General features: G+C 41.8%; 1 protein-coding gene across 1 annotated transcript in view; it reads left to right on the top strand.

Moving 5' to 3' along the window:
- The window catches only part of LOC115361236 (suppressor of tumorigenicity 7 protein homolog), a 62,404-nt gene that overhangs the window by 12,752 nt on the left and 25,214 nt on the right, over positions 1 to 24,438 (top strand). The window contains 2 exon segments of the mRNA XM_030054606.1: positions 4,813 to 4,848; positions 23,969 to 24,051. Of these exon segments, the coding sequence (XP_029910466.1) occupies positions 4,827 to 4,848; positions 23,969 to 24,051 (105 nt within the window). The 5' untranslated portion in view covers positions 4,813 to 4,826.

Genomic DNA, 24,438 nt, shown 5'->3' with positions numbered 1-24,438 from the left:
CAATTGAGTTGTCTTAATTTTTTTGAATTAAATTAAGTAATCTGAACAGCTTGTAGCACAGGCACTACTGCACATGCTCCTGCACTTGGAATATGTACTGACACTGATGTAGAGACATGCTGACAGCTAATGTAGTAACACATGTATTAGTGTTTTAGCCAGGTTGTGCTAACCGTTGGCAGAGATTACCTCAGCCTTGCTCTGGTTTTATGATTCTCGCAATGCAACCATTACACTCCCTCCGGAGCTGCTGATCTGCATTCAGATTACACCAATGCTGATCAGGGGCAAAAATTGTGAAAAGCCAACATGAGAGCAGATTAGGCCAACTGTGATTACAGATGGGATTGCATCAAGCCGATCCCATTGCACCTCCTCCCCCTCCTCTCCTCTCAGCGGAGTGTTTGAGGGAGAGCCCCCCCGAGCAATTAACATGACCCAGGAGACATCTTCAGCTCTGAGGGACACAGGGAGGGGTGGTGCACTGCAAAAAAAAAAAAATAAATAATAAGAGGGTTACAGGGGTCCTGAAAAAGTTTTAGCTATTAAAAATATCAAAGTGTCTTAAATACAGTTACCGGAGGTCTTATTTTTTTTGCATGCAATGCAAAGTTGCCACATTCGTCCACTCACGTTTTTTTTCTCATTGATTGTCATGTCCCTTTCCCATTGTCTTTGTCTCCTATACTTCCCACATTATTTCACAACCTTTGTGGTGTGTTTTCAGTTAGAAGTAGTCTGGCTTTCCTGCTTTGTTTCATTATTTTTAGTTTTAAATTGGTTTTCAGTCCCAGGTTTCAGGTTAGCAAAGCAGTTTATTTTGGAAACAAGTGAAATCAACTCACCCTTCAATGAGATCTCTTTCATTTTAAGAAAAACAAAATCTTAACATGTGATACTGGATTTAATAACTTGTAAGCAGGGATGCAGTGGAATATCGGTATCGGCCAATATTGGCCTTGTTGACTGCCGCCGGCCTATCGACCAATAAGATGACTTACACTGACGGCAGTGTCCGATATTTATCCATTCAGTTTTGTCCAGGGCTCGAGACTAATGCTGTGCTGTTGACTGGAAAAAAACGTGCTTGGGATGGACAAACATCTTCTGCGTAATGTCTCCAGCAAAAAAAGTTTTTTTTTTTTCCCCACAGGCATTTTAGCATGATTATTACTATTAATCCTGGCAATTAGAAAATGACATTTGGATCGACCATGCATCTGTAGTGACTACAAGCAGTGTTTTCCACCACCGGGCGCTTACTACAACTTAGTGTCTCCTCTCTTGGTGTCACTGTTAGTAATCACTGCCTGTCCCCTTAGTTGACTGAGACACGAGACCTGTGAAAAATAAAATGATGCACAAACCGACTGCCAGCATCAGGGATTTGCAACTTTGGATCCGAGTAGACCTACAGGTCAGGACAGAACATGGATGAGGATTGATATCCAAGTCTGAGTTGGAGCGGGGTCACAGTTTCCTGAGACCCAAGTCTCACTGAGCTGCTGTCAGCTCCTTGTTATTGTTTGAGGCTGCATCAGTTTACATAATGATGTGTTCAAGATGTATTCAGTAAACATGAGTCTTGGACAAAGGCAAATTAATATGTTATCGTAATATGTTCAAATGTTGTCTTGCAAAGTTTTGTTTTTGTTGAAACTAAATTCTTTTTCATAAAAGTAATCTTTGTCATGTGAAAGAAGTTTATGTTAAAGATGGTATCATAAATTTGTATGCCTAAGAGGCTTAAAAGACTTTAAAACAGTTCATTTTAAAATCAACAACATGACTACGGCTGTGGCCAAGTTGTTATTCAAAATCAGTATCTGTATCGGCCTAGAAGTTCACAATCGGTGTATCCTTGCTTTTGAGACATTTTTTGCAGTGTAGGGGAAGGAGGGGGTCCCCCTTCCTCTGCTTGAGGGACAAAGACATGGGCAGAGGAGGAGGAGGAGAAGGAGGAGGGTGACCATGTGTGAGACACAAAAGAACAGAGTTCTCCGTCGATACATGCTCCCCTTTTCTATGGCTGAACTAATCCACATGCTTGCTAGCCTCACTCCATTCACAGCGGGGGCCACCGGGACGTCCGGCTGACCTCCCATCTATTTAGGCTAGCATGCTCTTGCATGGACTCAGCACTGTACCCATTCATGCACTTAACGGAGGCCTGGCTTGCGCTACCCCTTCATATTTTCCGGGAATGTGACCACTTTACTCCATGTGACGTTTACCTGCGAAGACTTCATTAAAGTTTTACAGAATGCATCAATAATGAGGCTCATCACTTAAAGCAGGTTCACCACCCGCACGTCAGACAACCCACAGCTGCTAAAAGAATCTGAAAAAGCAGGAAATCATTCAAATTTAAAAGGAAAAAAAGGATTACAATGTCTCAAATGTAATAATAGAATAGTAATAATAGTGTTATTTTATTTATTTTATGTAATAATAGTGTTAATAATATTATATTTGGCGTATGAATGTACATAGTGATGAATGGCACCAGTTTCCCAGTGTATTAATTAAGTCCGCTTCCAGTTGGTCACATTATGTTTGACCTGTATGCATGTTCACTCTTAGATTAATGCATGATTAATGAATCGGGAGTGTTATCACAGTTGGATGTCATGTCACATTTGATTTCGTGATATGTGCTTCTACTCATTCTGTCCATTTATAATTTCATCACCTATGTCCTTTCGTTTTTTTTTTTTTATTATTTAGGTTGTTAAAGTTATCTTAAATTCAGTTCTAGGTCGCATTAACAGGTCTTGAGAATTCTTAAATTTAGCTTTCTTGATGCTGCGGATAACTTTGTGCATGCTTATAGGAAAAGGGGAATGGAGAGTTGAATTAATGATCACACACTCTCGTCACAGTCTGCGTGCCTCAAATGGAAGAATCTGATGCGTTTAGTTCAGGGACGAGCTGCAAAAAGCTTCTGTCAGTCATTTCACAGCACTGATACTTTCACATTTCCATAATGTCTGCAATTGCTTTTGATAATTCATGCCCCTGTTTGTTGCTGCCTGTTTCATTGTTTGGACTTTTGACGTATGAATTGTATTATGTTTTTTTTCTTTTACGTTTTTATGAGTACTTTTGTTCTGAAACTTGGTCTCAATGATGCAGCTTGATGAAAGGTAAATCTGTGAAGTATGAAGGTACAAGAAAAAGAATTACCTTATTACCTACCTAATTGTTAACATCATTTTTTTCTTCTAACGTTCAGTTCATGTGTGATTAATGTTCTGGTGATGACTGTCACCATATGTGGCTCCCTGATAGCCAGGTGTGTGTGTTTGTTGTGTGCGCAGCAGGTAAACACACAGCGGTCTCCAGTGCCCGGCTTCATATGTTTCAGTTTGTCGAGCTGACAGACTGCAACCCCTTCCTCCCCTTCCACTGTGTGTGTGTGTGTGTGTGTGTGTGTGTGTGTGTGTGTGTGTGTGTGTGTCCTTACATGCAAGGGTTTTTCATTTCCTTGTGTCTTTTGAAGTAAACAAACCATTTTATTTGGCTGTTTTATTTCTCTTCTCCAGTCCGTGCCCCCTCACCTGCCACACCATTTTTCTCTATCTGCCCTCCTGTCCTCTTTTTCTCTCCTTCCTCTCCTTCCTCTCCTCCATTCACCTCGCCTCTCTCCTGTTGTCACCCTCTCTCTCTCTCTGTCACTCTTTCCCTCCCACTCTTTCTTTTTCCCGCTGCCTCTTTCTTCATCTCCCCTCCAAGCCCCTCAATTTCTGTCTCTCCCTCCTGCTTGCCAACCCCCCTCCGACCCCGCCTTTTCTCTTCTTCTCTTTCCTCTCTCATTTCCTCCTGGTCTGTCTCTCTTTCTTTTTCTCATTCCTTCCTTTTTTACTCTTCTGTCTCTTCTTCTCTCTCTCTCTCCTTCTTCTTTCCTGCTTTTCCTCTTTACTTCCTCCCTCTTCCCTCCTCTCTTTTACCCTCTCTCTCATCTCTCATCACCCCTGCCTTCCTCTCTCTCTCTCTCCTTTTTCACCTTGTCTCTCCCTTGTTCTTCCTCCTTGCTTGGTTCCTGCCTCCCTTCATCCCTCTCCATCCAGTAGTAGTCTGTCAGATCTTTGCAGCTCTCTCTCTCTCTCTCTCTCTCTCTCTCTCTCTCTCTCTCTCTCTCTCTCTCTCTCTCTCTCTCTCTCTCCTGACGTCACTCTCTGTTTGCATAGCTATTGTCTTACAGCGGCTGCAGCAGCGGCTCCTCACCGGATTTTGAGTTGTTTTTTCCCCCCTCCTCCTCTTCTCTCCTCTCGGCGTGAAAGCCGCTCTCTCCCCCTCTGCCTGTCCTCTCTCTCCTCTCTTTCCTCATCATTTGAGCCCACAGGCAGAAAAGATAAACAGAGAGACGAGGGAGAGAAGGAGAGATAGACTGCAGAGAGAGGGGGGCAGCGGTAGCTAGCTAGCTGCCACCACCACAGCTCCATCTCTGGATTTTTACCACACTTCGTCTCGGCTGTGGAGGATTGCTGCTTGGCTGGTGTTTTTTTTAAACATTTTTTTTTCCTAAATCCCTCTCCACAAGGCCTTTTTTCCTTCCTGTAGCTGGACCAGCAGAGTGTGTGTGTGTATGTGGAGGAGGGTTGTTAAGCAGCGACGGATAGCCGAGCCGCGGCATCTGGCCGTCTGGGAGGCAGCGACGGCCGACTGGCTGCATTGTGTTGCTTTGATGACCCCCGCTGTGTAGCTGCCTGCTCATCAACCTCCCCCCCCTTCTTCTCTCCTCCCCCCCCCCCCCCCCTCTCCCCCCCACCCCTCTCTCCTCCCTTTCGTTCTCCTCTCTCTCCATCGCAGCTCCTGGCCCAGCCATGTTCGGCACAGAGTCCTCATGTAAGTACCACCACCATCCTGTGGCCTCCTGCGTGTTTGTGCATTTGTGCATGTTTTTTTCTGTTTTCTTTTTTGTCTACGTGTGTGTTGTGCGGGGGACAAGCAGAGCGGGATGAGGCAGGAGGTGTGTACGGGGCGGTCCTCTCCTCCTGCATCCCCTCATCCTCCTCTCTCCTCTGTTGTCCTTTCTTGTTTTGCCTCCATGGTTGCTAGTGGCAGATTGCACAGTGAGAAAGCTGGGCTCTACCATTTTAGCACGGAGGCTGGCGCTGTGAGCAGCTGGCTGTGCTGTACTTTCCCCCACACACACACATACACAGATACACACACAATCTCTCATTCTCAGCCTTAATGCATGTGTGTGCATGGATGTGAGATCATCTGCTGTCACTGTGTGTGTTATTGGTCCTGAGTGGAATGGCGTGTCAGTTGGATGCTGTTGAGACGTGTTTCCTTGCATGCGGTGTGTGTGTGTGTGTGTGAGAGCATGTCAGAAGATGGATGCTTTCACTGGAGTTACCTCCTCTCCAGTGCTGTCTGCCTTCCCTCTCTCTTTTTCTGCCTCTGTCAGATGACTTTGTAGTGTTTCCAATCTACAATGCCACCAAAGCTAACATAGCACAGTGTTGTGTGTGTGTGTGTGTGTGTGTGTGTGTGTGAAATGTATGGTGTTTGTATGCGTGCATGTGTGTCTGGCGGCGCTGTACAGCCCAGCGTCCCTTAGAGAACTTGCAGTGCTGATCTGTAGGTGGGCCGCTGTCTCCAAGCGAATCCCTTCCTCCCCCCACCCCACCCTCTCAAGAGGACCTTTCACTTTGATCAATCCCATGATGCCCCACTCCACTACCAGCTTGATGCCTCAAGGAGTATCAGTCTGTGCTGATCTAATTGATTCTGTCATGGCCACACAGTCAGAGCCAAAGTAACTTTTTTTCATGTGAGATCAGAGCTAGCGTGCACAGCGGCAGCACGCTCTCTTGTTCATTTGTGCCTTGGCTCTTCAACAGAGGAGCACTGCACAGCAGCTCTCCTTCACAACACCCAAATATAAACTCCATTTAGGAAAGGGACAGTGAAGTGGATGCTGCTGTTGTGTATAGGTGCAGCCTCTAACTGAGTATGAAAGGCTGGCTGAAGGAGCCTTGCTCCTGTGATTTGAGATGCTCAACACTTGGCCAAAATGTGAGGTCATTTGAGGGTCAGATGTCCTGCCTCCACTAAGTCAGTACAGCAGCAGCTTATTCCCTCACTGGAATGTATGAGCTTTCAAAAGGTTTAGCTGTCAAGCACTATTGAAAATGCTTAGATTGCCACTTAAATAGAGGCTTTACCACTACTATAGGGATCAAGTAATATTACAGGTTATTAATAACTGAAGTGAGGAATCGATTGTAGTTAATTTTAGCCAGTGTCAGTCTAATTAGATTGTAGCTATATGGTATCTTTTGTCAGCAATGTAAAGTTAATTTCCAAATTGCTTTCAGTTTTGTGGGAAAATTACTTGTTTATATTTCAATATCTCTAAAATGAGGCTCAAGTCATCATTTCTTCAACCAAGGATTTGAGTTATCTACAGATACTTTGGATACATACTTTGGATTGGGAATTTCCCAGTTTTGGATCAATAAAGTATATCTATCTATCTATCTATCTATCTATCTATCTATCTATCTATCTATCTATCTATCTACATGTGTGCTCTGATTTTGGAAAGAAACTTTAGATCCTGCTTTATTGCCAGTTGTTTGGATATTGATAGCCAGTGGGTAGAAAGTTTTGGCGGCTCTAGGATGGCAGATAGAACAGAGTCATAGTCTATGGTTAGCACCTAGTTTATTTTGTATTTCAGATTTAACTTTCTAACAGAATATAATACTAGAATAATAGTGTTTTTTTCTGTTCACACATTGAAGAGTCTAAACCCACCAATATATTTATTACTGTCAGAGGCTACAATTTGCCTGACTCTCTGGAGTCATAGGCTGTCATTGTCTTCAAAAACACATAAAAACATCTTGCATAGACATACTACTGCACTGACTAACTTCATTTATCATTTCCAATGAGTATTTTCTTCCATTGCTTTACCACACAGAGAAGTGTCACATTTTCTGGGACTGTTTTATGTTTTTTATGCAGAAAAAAACTACTTTGACAGGATTGAAACTGCAGTGATTGTGGCATTTTGTGTTAGGAAAAATTACAGTAGTCATCTCATTTAAAATGATGGATTACAGTTTGCAACACAGCAGCATGTCTCTGAGCTGCTTTTTATGGATTTTTGAAAACAATGGGAGGCTATGACATTGGTGAGACTGGGCAAACCTGCAGTGGATCAGACGGTAGCAGCCTGTGACTGTGGCCAATACATCGGTGGATTTCGACCCTACACGGGCAAAAATAACGACAAGAAAAAATAAAATTACTATAGCATTATTTTTAAAGCGTGCATTTTTTCATTAGTCATTGAATTAGTCATTTAGCTGACACTCTGATCCAGGATGGCTTACAGTGAATGAGTGGTAGGTTGGTAGCTCAAGTGTTGCTCAAGGACACTGGCAGGACACATGGGCTGCTGCAGAGAATGAAAGTGTGACCTTTGTCTTCATGGAACGATCTCTCTAACTGTGTATTTCAGCAGAACACCAAATGGTGGTGGGGATGTATCATGGCCATGGTACATGTGAAATGGACAATGGAGATTCATGAAAATGAGCCACTGAGCAAAGTAACTGGTATTTACTTTTGATGTCTTTTGGGGAAATGTGAAAATCCAGTTGGCTCTTGATGGCTGATGCCTGCAGGAGGCTCAGCTATCTATTGTCCGCGAATCAGCCATGTTTCTCTGGTTGCTTAGATTTATAGAAAATGAATTGACCCCCACTGAGATGTTGATGGTATTGTTCAGTGTGAACCATCATAACGATCCTCTAGGCTCTGTTATAGTGTTCACCATAGCTTAGTCCTCAGGGACCATGCCATAAATGAAAGGTCACAGGTTCAGTTTCCGTGACAGTCTGTGTGTGTCTGTCAGCAGCCAGGTGTCACACAGTAAGACTCTGAACTCTTTCCTACTCAACCTCTTCATCCACTCAGTTTGCGCTGGATTAAAGTATCAACTCAATGGCTTACATGTCAAAGGTGCTACCTGCACTTTAGAATCACACCGTTTAAACACACTTCTTTACCACATTCATGTTAAGACATTAGTTTAATCACCACAAACAAATGAGCGTATTGCTGTGAATATACTGGCCACTACACAGCATTTTATGTTGTAGGATCAGTGGTTCAGATTTGGTGAGAAATCCACTCAATTGCATTACAATTACACGCAGTGAGATTGCTTTCTGGCACAAAACAGGAAGGAGGCACTATTCCCCCTTTCTCACAGTAACAGGTGGCTAAAGATGTTAAAAATTGATAAATGAGTAGTTCCCAGCATACCTATTCTTTTCAGAAACCATATCAGAATTATTTTGATAATGAGAAACTGCTTTTTAAAAATTCTGCACATGGCTTTTTTTTTTTTAATGCGCTTTAATGAACTACAGCCAACCTAGATCACAAGCCCTCATGCAGAAAAAGGTGACCGCAAGACCCTAAGAGGTTGTTTCAGACATAAGAAAGGCGACACCCACTCCTGTTAACTCAGAATGCTGTGATAAAGTTTAAATGGATGGCAAGATAAGTGATGTAACTGAAGTCCTTGGTTGACAAAATGACAACAAAATAATAACTGTACCCTTTATATCCTATACTAAATGCTGAACTTTAGGTCAGAATTTCTTTTCCAAAATGCATCCTGGGACTTTTCCTCTCTTTGGTGTTATTTACTTGAAGACTTTGAAAGCGTAACCCTTCATTAGCCCATTCTCACTGTTTTCAACAGCCAGCAGCACTTATGAATTCACCTTACTGACTCCGGTTTAACCAGAAACAACACCATCCACTTCAGACACTTCCGGACAAATGTGATTAGCTTCTCTGTGTCTCACACACACACACACACACACACACAAAGCACATTCACAACCACATAGAGCTCATTTTTTAGACACTTGACCTCATCAGATGTCTCCCTCCTCATGCGTCCACCTCCATCTTTCTTTTCAGCTCAGCGCTTTATAAACACACAGGTTTGGGTAATTGGCTGCTGCTTCCTGTCTTGCCTTCACTCCATTGGCCTGCTGTTGTAGAGGTTGCTATGAGTAAGGAATTAATCAATAGTAGTGCAATAAGCCTTCAATGGCTCAGATGGGAGTTTGTTAGTAGTCGGTGTCGTGTAGGTTTACATCTTTGCCTGGTGGGAGTATTGATTTTGTTTCTCCTTCAAATTTCAACTCTTTTTAAGTCATTCACACTTGTTTCATTAGTGTACAGTGGAAAATAGATGCTCTCATTGATGCTCTTTTTGTGCATGACTGAAATGAGTGAAACTTTAAAACCTCCCTGTTAACATCAAAGTGCTGTGGTAGTACAGGGTTGTTGCAACTAAGAGAATAGCTGAACAAAATCTTGAATTCACAAGATGCTCTAGCCATTGCAGTTAGAAAATCACCAAGCCTCTTCCTGCTATGTGGAAATATGGCGCACCTCTCACTGTACTGTCTGGTCCTGCAGGGTACACTGAATTGCTTTCATGCAGGGCTCTTAGGTCTTTGCTCCACCTAAACTGTGCATATTGTAATTCCCATAAGCGATGTGAATGGCTAAAAGGGTGGAACATGAACGAATAAACACACCGAGCCCATCTCTTAGAGAGATGCTCCTCCTGCACACCTAGTAATGTGATACTTTATTGATCTGGTCGGAGTGCATGGTCAGCTCCACAACAGCAGCTGCCAGAGATCCAGTGTCTCCACAAGACTTTGGGGGATGCTTCCAAACACAGTGTGCCTCCATACTGGCTGCCCTGCTCCTCCTGCAGGCCGAGACACAGAGAGCAGTGATGGAACAATCTTTTGGCTTGTGAAAAAGCAATACCTACCCATAACCACCACCATGATCTGCGTTTTGCAGAAAAGTGGAATCCTCAGCGAAAAAAAAAGTTGAATTCAGAGGAGGCTGAGAGGCTGAATACGATTTAGCATTAGTAGTATTTAGTATTTGACATGGGGATAATAGGCAAAAGAGTGTAGTTTTGACATCTACACATAATACATTTGTCTGGTAGAATTTTTTTTTTTTAAATCTATCATCTTGTGACCTTTCAAAGTTTTCTCACTACTGTCTGGAGCGTCCCAGCTACTGCACCACAGGAATGTCAGTCCAATTTACTCCAGACTTCCCACCGTGACAAACAGGAGGGAAAATACTGATCCAATCCCGGAAAAAATATTTGACAGTGTGGGGACTGGTTCATTCAAAATGACACCTATCTAACATTTATTATCATATTATTATCATGTCTCAGCACAACACTGGACTCTGTGCAATACCTGCGGGACTCTGTGAAATAACTGCTGTGTTTTTTACTGTTTTTACTTTTATATTTATATTTATGGCACTTTATTTATTTATTATTGCTGCTATCTGGAGTGGATTTCTCCAAACAAAATTTCGTTGTATTGTGATGAGTAACAATAAAGATCAATCAGTCAGTTTTATATTGACAACCTGATGTCTAGACAGAAGTTTGTGGATATTATGTAATAAAAAGTCATTTAAATAATAGTAATTTTTGATAATAATGTACTGAATAATTTTCAAAGTCCTGCCACATTAGCAAACTACTATTACTTTTTTCCAGATGAAGCTTCTCTTTGACAGATTTTATCCAAATTATATATAATGCCCAAATTTGTTTTTCTTTTTTCCAGTGCATATTAATCCATGTGACATTAATATACCTATTAATGCATACTGATAAATGTTAGATTGCATCAGTTCCTGTGAGATTAAAGGTCATCAGTGACATTCAGGAGTCAGTGGATAATATCAGTTATATAAGTGAGTGATGCTCTGTCCTTGCCTGATCATCTGCTGGAAGCTTATTTACAGTTGAGAGAAAAGCATCTATGATATATGTTTTTATGTGAATGATTCAGTGTCTAATTTGATAAAAACAAAATAATTCAATAGGCTTCTAGTGGGTGCCAGTTGAACAGAAAATGGTCTTTGTCCACTAACTCGGGCTGAGAATTGAGACTATTTTTGTCTAAGATGAAGATTATATATAACTAGAAGAGTGCAGATCTCTGCTAGGTGTGTCCAGGGGGCATGTGGGTGGTGAACACAAACTGTAGGGCAGGCTGTGTGTCCAGTGTGTGTGCAAAAGAGTAGTGGAATGAAGAGGAGACACCATGCCGAGTACGTCATCAAGGTGTAACCAGAGTAGATAGGCTCTATGGAGACAAATCCAAACAAGGCATTTCAGCAGCTGGCAGACATTATTGAATGTTGAATAACGTCGATATTGAATGAACAGCCACAATGCTGTTTGTTTGAATGAATACAAGCCACAATTATCTTACCATGGCGTGCAAATCTGGACAGGAACAATACCAAAAGACCAGCATGTAACCCTGACCCTAACCCTGCCCCAGCATGTACATTATCATTAGAATAACTGGCAAGAAGACATGATTCAAATTATTTGTATCTGTAGCAGCAAGACATGAATGGTTGCCATTAGCGAAAATAAATGGGGAAAAAATAAAAATAAGATTCCACAGTGAAGCAGCTGTTGATCACTTGCGGCCATTCACTACCGGCCTGTTGTAAGGAGTTAGTGCTCAGTTGCAGTATAAAACAGGTTTTTCAAAGGTTTTTTAATCACTGCCACCATGAGAGATCCTTGATCATGCGTTCATGGCTGTGCACTAAGACATATTGCGCTGATAGACCCAGTAGTATGCGAGATTAGCCGCAGACAGATACACACACAGACAGATACACATGATAAATGCATGATACCATTCATGCTGCTTCCTGGCAGAGATAATAATATTGCCTACAGCATGCCTACTTATAAGAATGAGCTTATGGAAGTGACAGTGGCAAATGGAGGCACATTTTGATTGTGGAAGGATTACTGCAGGTTATAGCTTAGTTGTATCACTCAAACATTGTATAACTGCTTATATGTCAAGGCTTGTCATTCTGGTCTTTTCATGCTGGACATTATTTGGCTTATCATGAAACAGACTGCATCGCATCATTTCTGAATGTAATGATAAGCCTGTAATAGGCTTCTAACTCTTGTTGAAACCGCCTCATGTTGTGTGAGTTATATTTGTTGTACCGTGGGTGCCTGGGTGCACAGAATAAGGTGCTTACTGAAAATGGCCATTTGATAAAAGCCAAACAGCACTCTGATGGCAGCCAGCTGTCTCTGTTGCTGTGGTAACTCACCGTAAGAGCGGCAAAACGGCAGAGTGATCGGGTTTCTGTGGTAACTGCTGACTTCTGCTATTTTTGTCTCGTGAGCTCAGATGGTGGCCGGAAAGTGAGCCAGCCAAAAAAAAAAGAGGTTTATTTTAGATAAAGCATCTTGAAAAAGCACTTTTTCCCACGGAGGGCTTTACTTATGTGTATTCTTCAGGACGATGGCCTTTGACCCTTAAATCCTCACCCAGCAGATGCCATATTTGAAAATATTTCCCCATATAATACATTTTATAGACCATTTCAGCTGCATCAGATTTGGGATTTAAGATCAGTGAACCTCTGCTTGAACCTGGTTGTGAAACTGGTGCTATAAACAGTAAAGAGCTCAATGAACAGAGCAAGACACTAACACTGCCAGGGTTAGCATCTCCACTCTGACTAGCATACTACATTTTTAAGTACTCTCTGTAATGTAAGGCGTATAGGATTAACGCCAAATGGCAGATGTTACTCATGCACAAATTTTGTATTTGTGACCAAAATCTAAATCTCTGAGCCACTAATTTGATCATTGTCAAAGGACTGATGGCTGTAAAAATATTTTCAATCATTATTATTATTCATTATGAGATTTATGATCTCATTTAAACATAAAAACAAACAAACCAACAAACTGCTATTTGAATTAAGTCGTGGTGTCTGAACTGTGAGTGAGGCACGGAAGCCCCCTGCCCCTTTCTCTGTAGAGCTGATCGAATGATGTGATGCCTTCGTCAAGGCGGTACTGACTCTCCTTCAAAACCAGATGTTGACAATTGAATTAACTCCAACACTGTATGGAGCTGATCTGCTGCAAGTGGATAGCAGCAGTGTGATTATCCTCTGCCTACTGAATGGACTATTTATAAGGCTTTTTATAACTCTACTTTCACAGTAATTTCACTTTCATAATAAAAGCAGCAGACTGCAATTCCTGCTGTCTCCTTGTGCATAGTGCTTTGATGACTCGCATTGCACTGTTGGGTCAGTGCAGCCACCACTACTCAGACCGGATCTCGGCTATTTAAAAAAAAAATTCAGAAAATATTTTTGATGTCATTTAAAATCATTTTATCGGCATTTTTCTCCCACAAAACTCCATATAGGGATATGAGGCTAATGTGAAACTATTCAACAAATTAGACCAGCTCTGAGGTCTTTTAGCCACTGCCATCCATAACCTTCAGCGCTGCACGGCCCATGCCAACAGTAACAGAGCTGAGACACTTAGTTTTAATGATTGTAGGCTTGGCCAGAACCAAGGGGGAGGTGAGGTCATTCCTGGCTCTCAATGCAATCCTGGCAGAAAACATCCATATTCAGCATGCTCATCCTGCCCACCATGGATTTTGTCATTAGCTTTCAATGTAAATGTTTGGTTTGTTTGTTCTTTTGGATTTAGAAGATGAGTGTGTCTGATTGCGAAAGACCTCATGTTTGTAACACAGTCAGCCTCTGCACATTTTTGATGAATTTAGAGAACTTCACTTGCCATATCACACAACAGCTGGAACGAGAAATTTGTTTCTTTGCAAATTCCTTATGTATGACCACTCCAGTGGGGCTCTGTATAGCACAGGGTGTGGAACAGCCAGGGCAGCACAGCATAGCAGTAACACTGCTAGAAACAAGCTTGATCCCTACCAGGGCCTACAGCAAAAAAGTCTCTTTAATCATGATACTGCGAGGCCGTTTTGATAAAACTACCAAATGATGGCAGTTATGTCATCCTGTACAGTAGGTCTGCCTCTGGACAGGGTCAGAATTATTTTTATTAGAAGTACAGGTAAACCAATGTACTCTCCAGTCAGTGTTGTCCATCTTCACTATGACAGAGGTGTCTTCCTGACCACAGTTATGGTCTGGAGAACCTGCAATTACATTTAATTTTCTTTGACAGTTTGATTTATTCATATTATTTTTCAGCAATTTAATCTTCATGTAAAGCCGTTAAGGTACCTAGTGTGTCCTCTAGAGCTGAGGATGTACGATGGATTCCCTGCTTTAAACAGCTGTTTTGCCTGAAAGATTTTCATTTGTCTGGGTTGCACTTTAGAGTTTTGGTGTCTCTTTATTGTTTCATAATAAACTTTGGGTGGAATCGCTCCAAACTGGCCATTCTTATCATTGTTTAACATGGAAATGCTCAAATCACTGTTGTCTGGTGAAAACCATGTATCACCAGAATGTTAACTTTCCAGGAAAACAGTCTTGTTTTTAGCTTGACAATTTTGGCCTTTTCAGCTTATCTAAAATTTGAAAAGGTTTCATAGCTCTTAGAATTGCACAACTTTCTTAACCTATTGATGAGCATGCAAATCCTCAAATAAAGTTAAAACATGAACATCACCAAATTTGGAGTTACATGGTTTTCAGTCGACAGTAACAGTATGTTACGCAACAGCGCAAAATATTAGTTATTGGCCACTTTAGTACAAACGATAGTGATTAAAGTATTGGTAAAAACCTGAACCCTTATTTTTGAAATCTAATTAGGAAATTAAGCAACAACCAAAAACTTACTGTACCTCCAAGTTTATCAAGTTCATCTCATGTAGTGCTAAAACCCACTGTCTTGTCTGGATGATAGTGATCCTTATCATAGTAAGGAAGAAGCCTGGCACTGGCATTGATAATGGATGAGAGATCTAAATGGGACTTTCCATATAAACCAACACTTGGAGTACAGAGGACCAGTGTTGATTAGCCAGTCAGATAAATTGGACCCTCTGCTGTGCATGGGCGAGGTGTGGGATGAAAACATCACTGTTCTTGGCAAACACCCCCAGCCTTAATCATTGTATTTGCTTGGCTAATGATGAAGAGGGAGTTTTTGGGTAGCTTGCAGAATGTGCTTCAGTGTGATTAACACCAGTGGCTGCATGATAAGGACACAATATTATTTAAGGGTAGATAGTGTTGCCTCGGAGTGTTTGGAGAGTAGTTAACTAGATATCACTCGATACATTTTTCTGCATCTGAACTACAAACATCACTCTGATTGATCTAACATCAGCAAAAGCCAACCAAGCAAGGAAAGATAAGATTAAACAGCTAAAGCATTAGAATGCATTAAGAATAAATAACGTATAGCAAGAGTGCATTTCTTTTGTCCTAGTTGCAGTGTTCATAAAGTTTATAAGTACCTTTTCATCACATTATTGAAAGCAACTCTTGTTGATTATACCATTCAGTGCTGTACTTGCAATGTGTCACATGTAGCTGTTGTATGGGCTGGTTTCTGTTTGCATTTTAAAATTCAGACAGAAACCAGCCCCTCATTCCACGCCATGCACCTCACTGCCTTAAATGTTAATGTCATCATTTTTGTGACATCATTTTTTGGCATAACTGCAACAGTTGATATAAACCGAGTCGAGGGGGAGAAATTAAACACATAAATGGTTCAGAACTTGATCTTGCAGATACCAGTCAGGATGCGTTTTGATACTGCTTTTGTGGGTCATTTGCTGTGAGGATATTTTTCATGCCCTCGAATGTTTCTGTAGCTAACAAATGGTTACAAGGGACTGAAAACAAAAGGAGAGACTGATGTGACCACCTCTTAGTCACTGACAAAACTAAGAAAACTTGTAATTTCTGTGTAGTATGAGGCTGTTCAAATACTGCAATCATACTATAAAAGGAGGAACAAATTACAAGAACAATAACTTGACAATTTTTTTCCTTTTGTTTTCAGTTCTCCAACATGCTGGCATTTCCCTCGTTACCATTGGTAACCACTCTGGCAACATTTTGTGAAAGGCCTCTATTTTTTACTGTCATTACAGAAGCAATATGACCTATGTAATTTTTAGCCTAACTTTATTCTCCAGTTAATGTGGATTTAAGCACTATTGACAGTCTTTACTGGCACATGAGTTTGTCTCCTGTTGGACAAGGTTTTGATGACCAGTTTCCTCATCATCTCACATTTCCAGGCTTTTAGAGAGGCCTGTCTTCCACACACTCATTGTTACCACAGCACTTGCTGCCCACTGATTCGTCAAAATTAATAAATATGTACATTGTGCATTCATGACTATATCAGAATTGTGGTCTCATATGAATCATCTGCATTGCTTAGGCCTAGTTTATAATACTGTCCCTTGTGTGTCCTTGAAGGAGCATACTTTACAGGGCTGTAGATGAAGAGCCATGCATGATAATTCTGCTCAGTGGTTCTTGAAGGAAGCCCAGTGCCTGATAATCTAATCGGTTCAGCAGGATCTTGTAGAGGAAATCGCCACATTTGTCATCATCATGTTCAAACGCCAACAGATACAGATGCGGCTAACCTTGTCAACCATTTAATTTCTCTGGTCTCTCTCCACCCGCCTCCTGCAGGCTCCCAGTCGGCTAAAGAGAAGCTGCTTTCTGACCAGAGGGGAAAAGGTTCAAAACAGTGGATCATGTGGGAATTGTGTGTGGTGTGAAGGTGAACGTAACATCCTACCCTCCCTGAATGACTGCTGTTGAGTTGCCCTTGGGCAAGGTGCTTAACCCTCTAATGCTCCGCTGAAGCTGGTCAGCGGCCTGCTGGAGGACTGTGTTTATATTGGGCTGCTCCCAGGTGTGAATGAGTGCAAAGCAGGTTGTTTCTTTCAAAGACCATGCACACTAAGTGAAGCCCTTGCCTAGATCTGCATTGAGGAGGCTCCCTCATGCGTTGTGCTGTTGGGTCATTGAAGGGTTGCCATGGTTACCTCTGCAGGAGGAGGCTAAGAAACACCCCGCCCCCCTTCATTAAAATCCCAGATATTGATTGGCTGGGCTGATAACTAGAGACCCCCCTGTATTTATTCCACTGTGTTACTAGAGAGAAAGCGGGATGGAGATGGCTCACAATTGCACGGGCCTGCTGTCACTTAAGGGCAGCAGCCAATCAAGACCTCTGAAGCCAGACCAAGGGCCCCACTAGTAAATGTGCTCTGTGAAAGACGGCTGGCTGCTGCTGGGTTTGCTGTATGGATGTGTACAGTGAACAGAGGTCTCAGAACCAAATCCTGCATTGTTTTTGATGGCTTTGTGGTAATAGACAGTAAAATAAACCACAGAACAGCAGTTCCTATACACTGTCTTTGTTTGGAAGGAAAAATAATAGAAGAGGCATTGTTGAGGACCCAGCTGGTGTGGTTGTGTTGGTGGCTTTCTGGCTGTCTCCGTGGAATGGAGGGTAAGTAATGCTGTTGGCTGTGTTGATTCATCTGTCCTGGGGTGGACACGTACCATAGCCGTGTCTCCTCCCTTCCAAATGGCCTGTGTATTGTGGCCCGGTACGTCGATGTTGATATTCATGAAGTCGTTGGTTTGCTCAGCGCGTGGGTGAGAGCCTGCTGGCTTTGTGTGTGTATGTGTGTGTGTGTGTGTGCGTGTTGTTTGCTTCCTTATGTCTTAGTTGTATGTGTGTGTGCATATGTCAGTGTGTGTATGCGTGTGTGCGTAGCCTCAGCTGATATCTGTGTTTACAGAGTGGCTTGCTTTGCAGAGCCAGAATAAGGCTAGGGTAGGGTAGGCCTCTCTTTTTGTGTGTGTGTGTGTGTTTTCTCGGTTTACTATTATGCTCTCTGGTTATGGAAAATCCAAATGTAAAAGGATATTTGACAGGTTGTGTTAATCAGCCTCTACAGCCCTTTGGCCAACATCTGATTGGTTGTATAGGACACATGCAGTTGGGGAACTGCCTTATCTGTCAGGCTACACTTAAAGTGAGTCACCAAGGACAGCACAGAAAGTAAATCTCTCTCTTGCTCTCTTCCACTGTCTCTTCAGTCCCAGTAAGCTATATTAGCATGAATGTAAGGAAACCAGTTCAAGTGGCATTCCAGTGCATGGCAAACATATTAGTCCATAGCATTAACCTAGGTATCATCACATAGGTTGAAAACTACATCAAACAAAATGTAGTGAATATGAGATTGTGTTACAAATTGAAGAAACCTAATTACAGAACACGGGTAGCAAACACCAAGTTTCCACAAAATGTCGCTATTATTTAGACAGAAAAAAATCATAAATAAATGAAATAAATTGTTATTCAGTAATTTCGCGCATGCTGAAGCGCTTTCCAGCAAGTCTTTTCCGCTTCAGAGAGCATTACTGTGAGTTTCATCACACTAGAGAGAAGAGAAAGTTGGAACATATTTATAAAATCCAGGGAATATTTGTCTCACACTTCTGGCTCATTCACTTGACAATTTGAACACAGTCTCATCTCAGTATGTAGCAGCATTTTGACTGACTTCATAAAGCAGCCTTGAGTTTTAAACACTTACATACTCTTCTAGTTGAATCTGATGGTCAAGGATGAAATAGCATTGTACGTTTTGTGAAATGGGATGCTGTCTTTCACTTTGTAAAGAATGCATCTTGAGGATAAAATGTTTTATCTGTTTTAAGGCCTGTGTTGAGGTTCCTAGCATTACTGTACATTGTAGTTGTTTTTGATAGGTACCCAAATCACTGTAGCTGGTCTTTTGATAAATGTAACATGCATAACAAATAACTATTATAAATGAAATGGTGGTACTACAGAGATGCCCTAGCCTACAAATTGTTTTCTCCAGACATAAGAAAATATGTCTGTTTGATGCAAACCCCAGCAAAAAGCATATCACCATCATTTAAAAAAAACAACAAAAAAAACATTTGTTTTTCAGTTTAAATGAAAATTACCATGCAAAATGACCATTTCCACTAAAGTCATGAATTACATTACAGTATTTTTTTTTTTTTTTACAATATTGTTTAGGCCTAACACAGACAGCAGCTGCAGTGATGCACTAAAAGAATACTGTAAATAAATACCACTTAAACTCTTTATGTTTCTCTTTCTGCTACTACTACAGTTTAATCACAGAGCCTTATAAAAAATATTGCCAGTGGAATGCACTGGCCAGCGACTGATCTGCCAATATTATTCCTATAGCAAGGTATTTTTTTGTTTTTCAATCCGTGTCACATACAGTACTCAAGTGTGCACACCCCCCAAGATGCATACAGTCTCTCTCTCTCTCTCTCTCTCTCTCTCTCTCTCTCTCTCTCTCTCTCTCTCTCTCTCTCTCTCTCTCTCTCTCTCTCTATATATATATATATATATATATATATATATATATATACACACACTCACACACACATAAATACATACGGAACAGATGTATACCAAATGCATGCATAAATAGGCCATACGTAAACACACACTGCACACACACACACACACACACACACACACACACACACAGTCATACTTACCTGCCACTGCTGCTTTGACAGATGCTGGTTACCTCCCGCCTTGCTCAAAGGTCAGGGGAGGCAGTTAAACTCAGACAGGCTGTGCTAGCGGTCTCATCAGTCAGGGCCAGCCATATGAGCCGAGCAATGAGGCGCTCCCTAATCGGCCCTGCCAACAAACATTTCAGGCATGAGCAGCCGAGCCAGAGTGACTTACGACTCAGGTTAGCAGGCAGGCGGCCTGGAGCAGCTCCCAAATTTGGCCCTCGTTACTCACACATTGCTTCTTATGATAATGTTTGACATTCATGTGTCTCCTTAAGCAGTGCAGCCTTACCAAGGTAAACTCATTTCTTCCTTTTCTGCATTCTGAGACTCAGTGGTTGCCAATAGGGTTTTGATTCTATATCAAAACGGTTATCATTAAATGCTGCTATTAACAAGCTTCCTCTGGAAAAGCCATACATTGCAATATTATTTCAACTCAAAGCCTCAAAAGGTCTGAATGCAGCCTTTAAATGTTGCTGTTTACTCAGTGCAATGTTTTTTTTTCATTGGGAAATCACTCCAGCGTCTTATTTTGTGATTGGGCCGGCAGTTGTTTTCATGTCCATGTTTATTTCTGTTGTGAAATTGGTTTTCTGTATTGCAAGTTGCATAAAACACCTTGAAATTAACTGGGTAAAACATGGTCAGTAGTCTGTATACTAACTGCTTTTGTGACACTTGATTCATGCTAGACAGCAAAAGTGCACTGAAGTTATTTTAATCCTTTCTCAGTCTCACTGTTCACCGGTTCCTCCTGTTTAGGACAGTGTGTCTGTTGTAGGGCACAATACAGTCAGCCTGTTCAGACACATGGTGGTAGTATTCTTAGAAGTAGGTCAGAGAAATGTTTCATTAATAGGTGATGAAATAGACTTTTATGGTTGGGTTTTGCGGTGAGAATGCACACATATTTTCATGTGACTGTGCATCTATATGAGTAATCACGTGTGTTTGAGTGAGTGCATGTGGATGTGTCTCTGTGTCTGTCTTTTATAATTCCGGTCAAGCCAGCAGTGTGCTCTCCGTCCCCTCTTCAGTAAAGGTCACATCTCCTGATGTCGGCAGTGACATTTAGTCCTGGGTCTGTCTGCTGGAATTTGTCCCCCCAGTTCACCAGATCATCATCCAACACACTCCCTGTCCACGTATCTCCATTTGAAGATCTTTGGTGGGCGTGGCAGTGAGAGAGAGAGAGAGAGGGAGGAGAGGAGATGTTTCAGGGAGCCGTTCTTTGTTGCTCAGTGGGTAGAGCATAGCACGAACACTACCAGGGATTACTGTTATTTTCCCTTTAGGGATGCCCATGCCCAGGCCCATTCCTCTAAGAGCCTTAAAGGAATTTCCTTGAGGAGCTTTATATTATGTAACATGGGGCTTGGGGCAAAAATGGCCTTGAAAGTTAATAAAAAGCCCAAGTTCTCCATTTGCATGTCACCCTGTTGACATTACTTTTACTGCCAAATATGTCCATGTGAATTCAGCTGAAGCAGGAGAAAATGGTGGTACTCACAACCAGGAGTAGATGAAAATGCTGACTTCATACAAACCACTGCATCATAAAGAATGAAAATACAGATTTTGTAAAGGCTCACCAATTAAGGGATAGAATATGTACTTCACTGGTTGGGGACAGATGAATAAAAATGGCTCTGTTCCACTTCCATAAAGCCTGTCACATGTTTCCAGCAGTGGGACAGAGCTGATACAGTTCTTAGTACATACACATTTCTACGATTTGCTTCCTTGTTTTACAGTTCAATAAAACTGGCTACAAAAAGTGCTGCTAAAAAAGTCACATCAAGGATGGCAAAAAAAATCTTGTGAGAAGTAAACAAGTTAATTTCTTGTCTTATGTAATCATCTGATTTTGCTTGTGATTCCTCATGTTCCCTCCACCCCTTTTCACCTTTATTAGCACATTGTTTTACCATGCTGAGCACCGAGTGACCTGGTGAGAAAACGGCTCAGTTAGGAATTTGTAATTAGGAATTTGTTTGTAGAGCTTACTGTGATACACGTTTCACAGCTCAGGGCCAGGAGTTGATGCCACAGGAGTAGCTGGTGGATCACTATCTTGCTCAAGGACATTTCAGCAGGGGGGGACATTGGCTATAACCTTGGGATAGAACTCGAGCCGTTCTGTTTATACGACAATCTCTTAAAACTCTGCAACATTCTGCCATGGCACCCGGTCCTCCTATTCTGGCATCAGACTTTGATCTGATTCGTTAGTTAATTGTGTGCATGAACCAGACACGGAGTCTTAATTACATTTCAGGCATTTACAATTGTTATCCAGAGTAGCTTTTAGTGAGTGTACAGGCAGAGGTTCAGTGTGATGTGTGTGATACTCTAATGATCTCTAAAGGAGGATTTAGTCTTTTCACTTTTAGCCAGGAGCTGGTAGGTACTCAGTGTCTCTCAATTTGTCCTTACTGTCCACACCAGCCCACTTACAGTGTCCCCGTTTGGGTCCTGGGATGTTGACAAGTGCGTTGACTGTTATGGCATCAGACTTAGTATGTTTGGGTTACTGGTTGGCATCTCTATCCACTAGACTCCCCTGCAGAATCATTTTATGTGAATAAACCCTATTTTCAACAATGGTTTCAGTAACTGGCTTACAGAGATGAAGCCATCCACTGCCAGGCGGACAGCAGCGTCCTCTCATCAGACTGTAGACTGACAGCAGCTGTTAGATCTGTTTCAGCACAGGCCAAGCCGGGGCTCCTCTACATAAAGACCCTTTTCTGTTAAGACGAGAGCTTCCACTTCACAGCAATGAATAGCTGCCCAGCTGCAGTTAGTTTATGTGTGTGTTTGTTAATGTGCATTTTTGTGTTTGTGTGAGTGTGTGTCCTGGGTTGGGGGTGATGGTGGGTCTCGGGGATCATCTTAGTGGCTTTTGTCCCTTTTGTCCCTATCCTCCATGTTGCTCCTTGGGATGAGACATGCCCCCAATCATAGTGTCTTTATTTCAGCTACCAGAATTCCTCATCATCTGGCCAAATGCAGGGTGGTATTTTGGAATACCAGCCATGGTGGCTAGCTGACAATAATAAAGTTAATTTCTTTGGCTGCTGTCCTTCTGGCTATCAGAGTTCCCCTCACCAGTACTGGGAGCAGCTGCTTAGTAAAGCTTTGGTTTCCCAATAAATTAAGACTCAGTTTCCGCATGTTTGCAGTCTCACTAGTGACAAGTCTGCCTAAATTTTAATGTTTGGGCTGCCTAACCTGTGCAATGGGAAAACTGATCATGTTTTGCCCAGGTGGACTCAAGCTGTACTATTTTACCCACAATGCCCAGGCTTCCGTTTCCATGCTTTGAGCAGATGTCAAGGTTAGGGTTTGCTTTGCCTAGAGGTCAGTTAGCTGTCAGTCTCTCTCAGCTGCTGAGAGAGTTTGATTGCCTCTGATGAGGGCCTTGTTTTTGTCCATTCAATCTGAAATTGCTTTGAATCATCACAGCTTAGTGGGGGAGGCACTTCCTGCACTCAGGCTGACATATGACGGATTTGGAAACGACTTACACACAACTTAAAAATCATACCCATCAAAGACAAAATGGCAGTCTGAACGGAAAGTAGTTGTTGGACAATGAGAGAAAATATCACACATGGAAAATGTCACCTGTCATCTCCAAGCTGATGTTAGGTTAATTATTCTCAGGGGGCAATTGTGTGTCAAACTGAAAACACAGGGGTTAGTGGGCACATGGTGGAGAAAGGCAGGATTGTCTCCTTCCTTCATTCTTCCCAATGGTCAGGACTGGAAAATAACTTTAAATAACCTGTTGACAGGCCACAGTGGTGGATAAATCCCTAAATTAACCTTCTGATTACCTGCCAGATTGTTGGTAGAATAGACAAACCACAGCCAGATCTAATGTTCCACCCTGTTTATAAAACACAGATCAGCACCACTCAGTGAGGCTTAATGGTTATGTGCCATGGACTCCGAGCTGTAATTTATTAGTTAGCAGGGTCTGATGTAACAGCATATTTGGTATTAAATTACATGGAAACCTGGCTTTGTTAGAAGGGCAGTGGGGTGAGAAATGGGTAAGTCATGTGGGCTGCTAATATTTATCTTGTCTGGTTTTAACTGTGGTGCATCCTCAAGCTGTAGTTACGGCTAACCCTGGTCCGCTGGTGATGTTTAATTTCCTGTCGAAACAGCACTGCCCTCTGGGAAATGCCGAGCACTGCATGTGGATGGTGTATTTTTGCATCAGTTTGTGTCTTGGATTCTCAAGAATCCTTGAATCTTTGAGTCTTTTGATGTTTTTCCTTTCACTCTTTGAGAGTCTCCTCTGTAAATGTGGCCTACACTAGTTTTATGTGAACATCCAGTGTTTGATCCTAACAGTTGCTTTTGTAAAGTACGTTCGTTTGTTCCAGAAGAGTTTCCCAGGTATTTATTAGGAAGTACTAACCCTTCTGACGTTATTGTTATTCTGTCTCCTCTTCAGTAAGCATGTTTCTCAACACCCTGACACCCAAGTTCTACGTGGCACTGACGGGCACCTCCTCCCTCATATCAGGACTCATACTGGTAAGAAGCTGTCTTTTCCTGTAGCTGACTCCCAAGACTAGTTTGATAATTAGTGATGTTGGTGTTTGTATTGATACTAATATTAATGCTGATACTGATATCAATATTGAATTTGATTGTGATGCTCTTATTGATATTTTGGTGTCAATACTGATTTTGATGATAATATTAGTAGCAGTATTGAAACTGATGTGGATATCTTCTCACTTCACTCCCATCCTGGCATCATATTAATACTGCAAGTACATCATGGCTTATTCTACCGTTGGACATATTCATTATGTTAAGAGGAGAACATATGTTTTCAGGTGTGGATGTAATTTGTTACTGTAGTTACTGATTCAAATGCAAGAACACAAGAAAATGTCTAGTAACAGTCCACAGTCA

This window comes from Myripristis murdjan, chromosome 6, assembly GCF_902150065.1.
Source record: "Myripristis murdjan chromosome 6, fMyrMur1.1, whole genome shotgun sequence".
Taxonomy (NCBI): Eukaryota; Metazoa; Chordata; class Actinopteri; order Holocentriformes; family Holocentridae; genus Myripristis; species Myripristis murdjan.
This window is presented reverse-complemented; position numbering and strand designations above follow the sequence as displayed.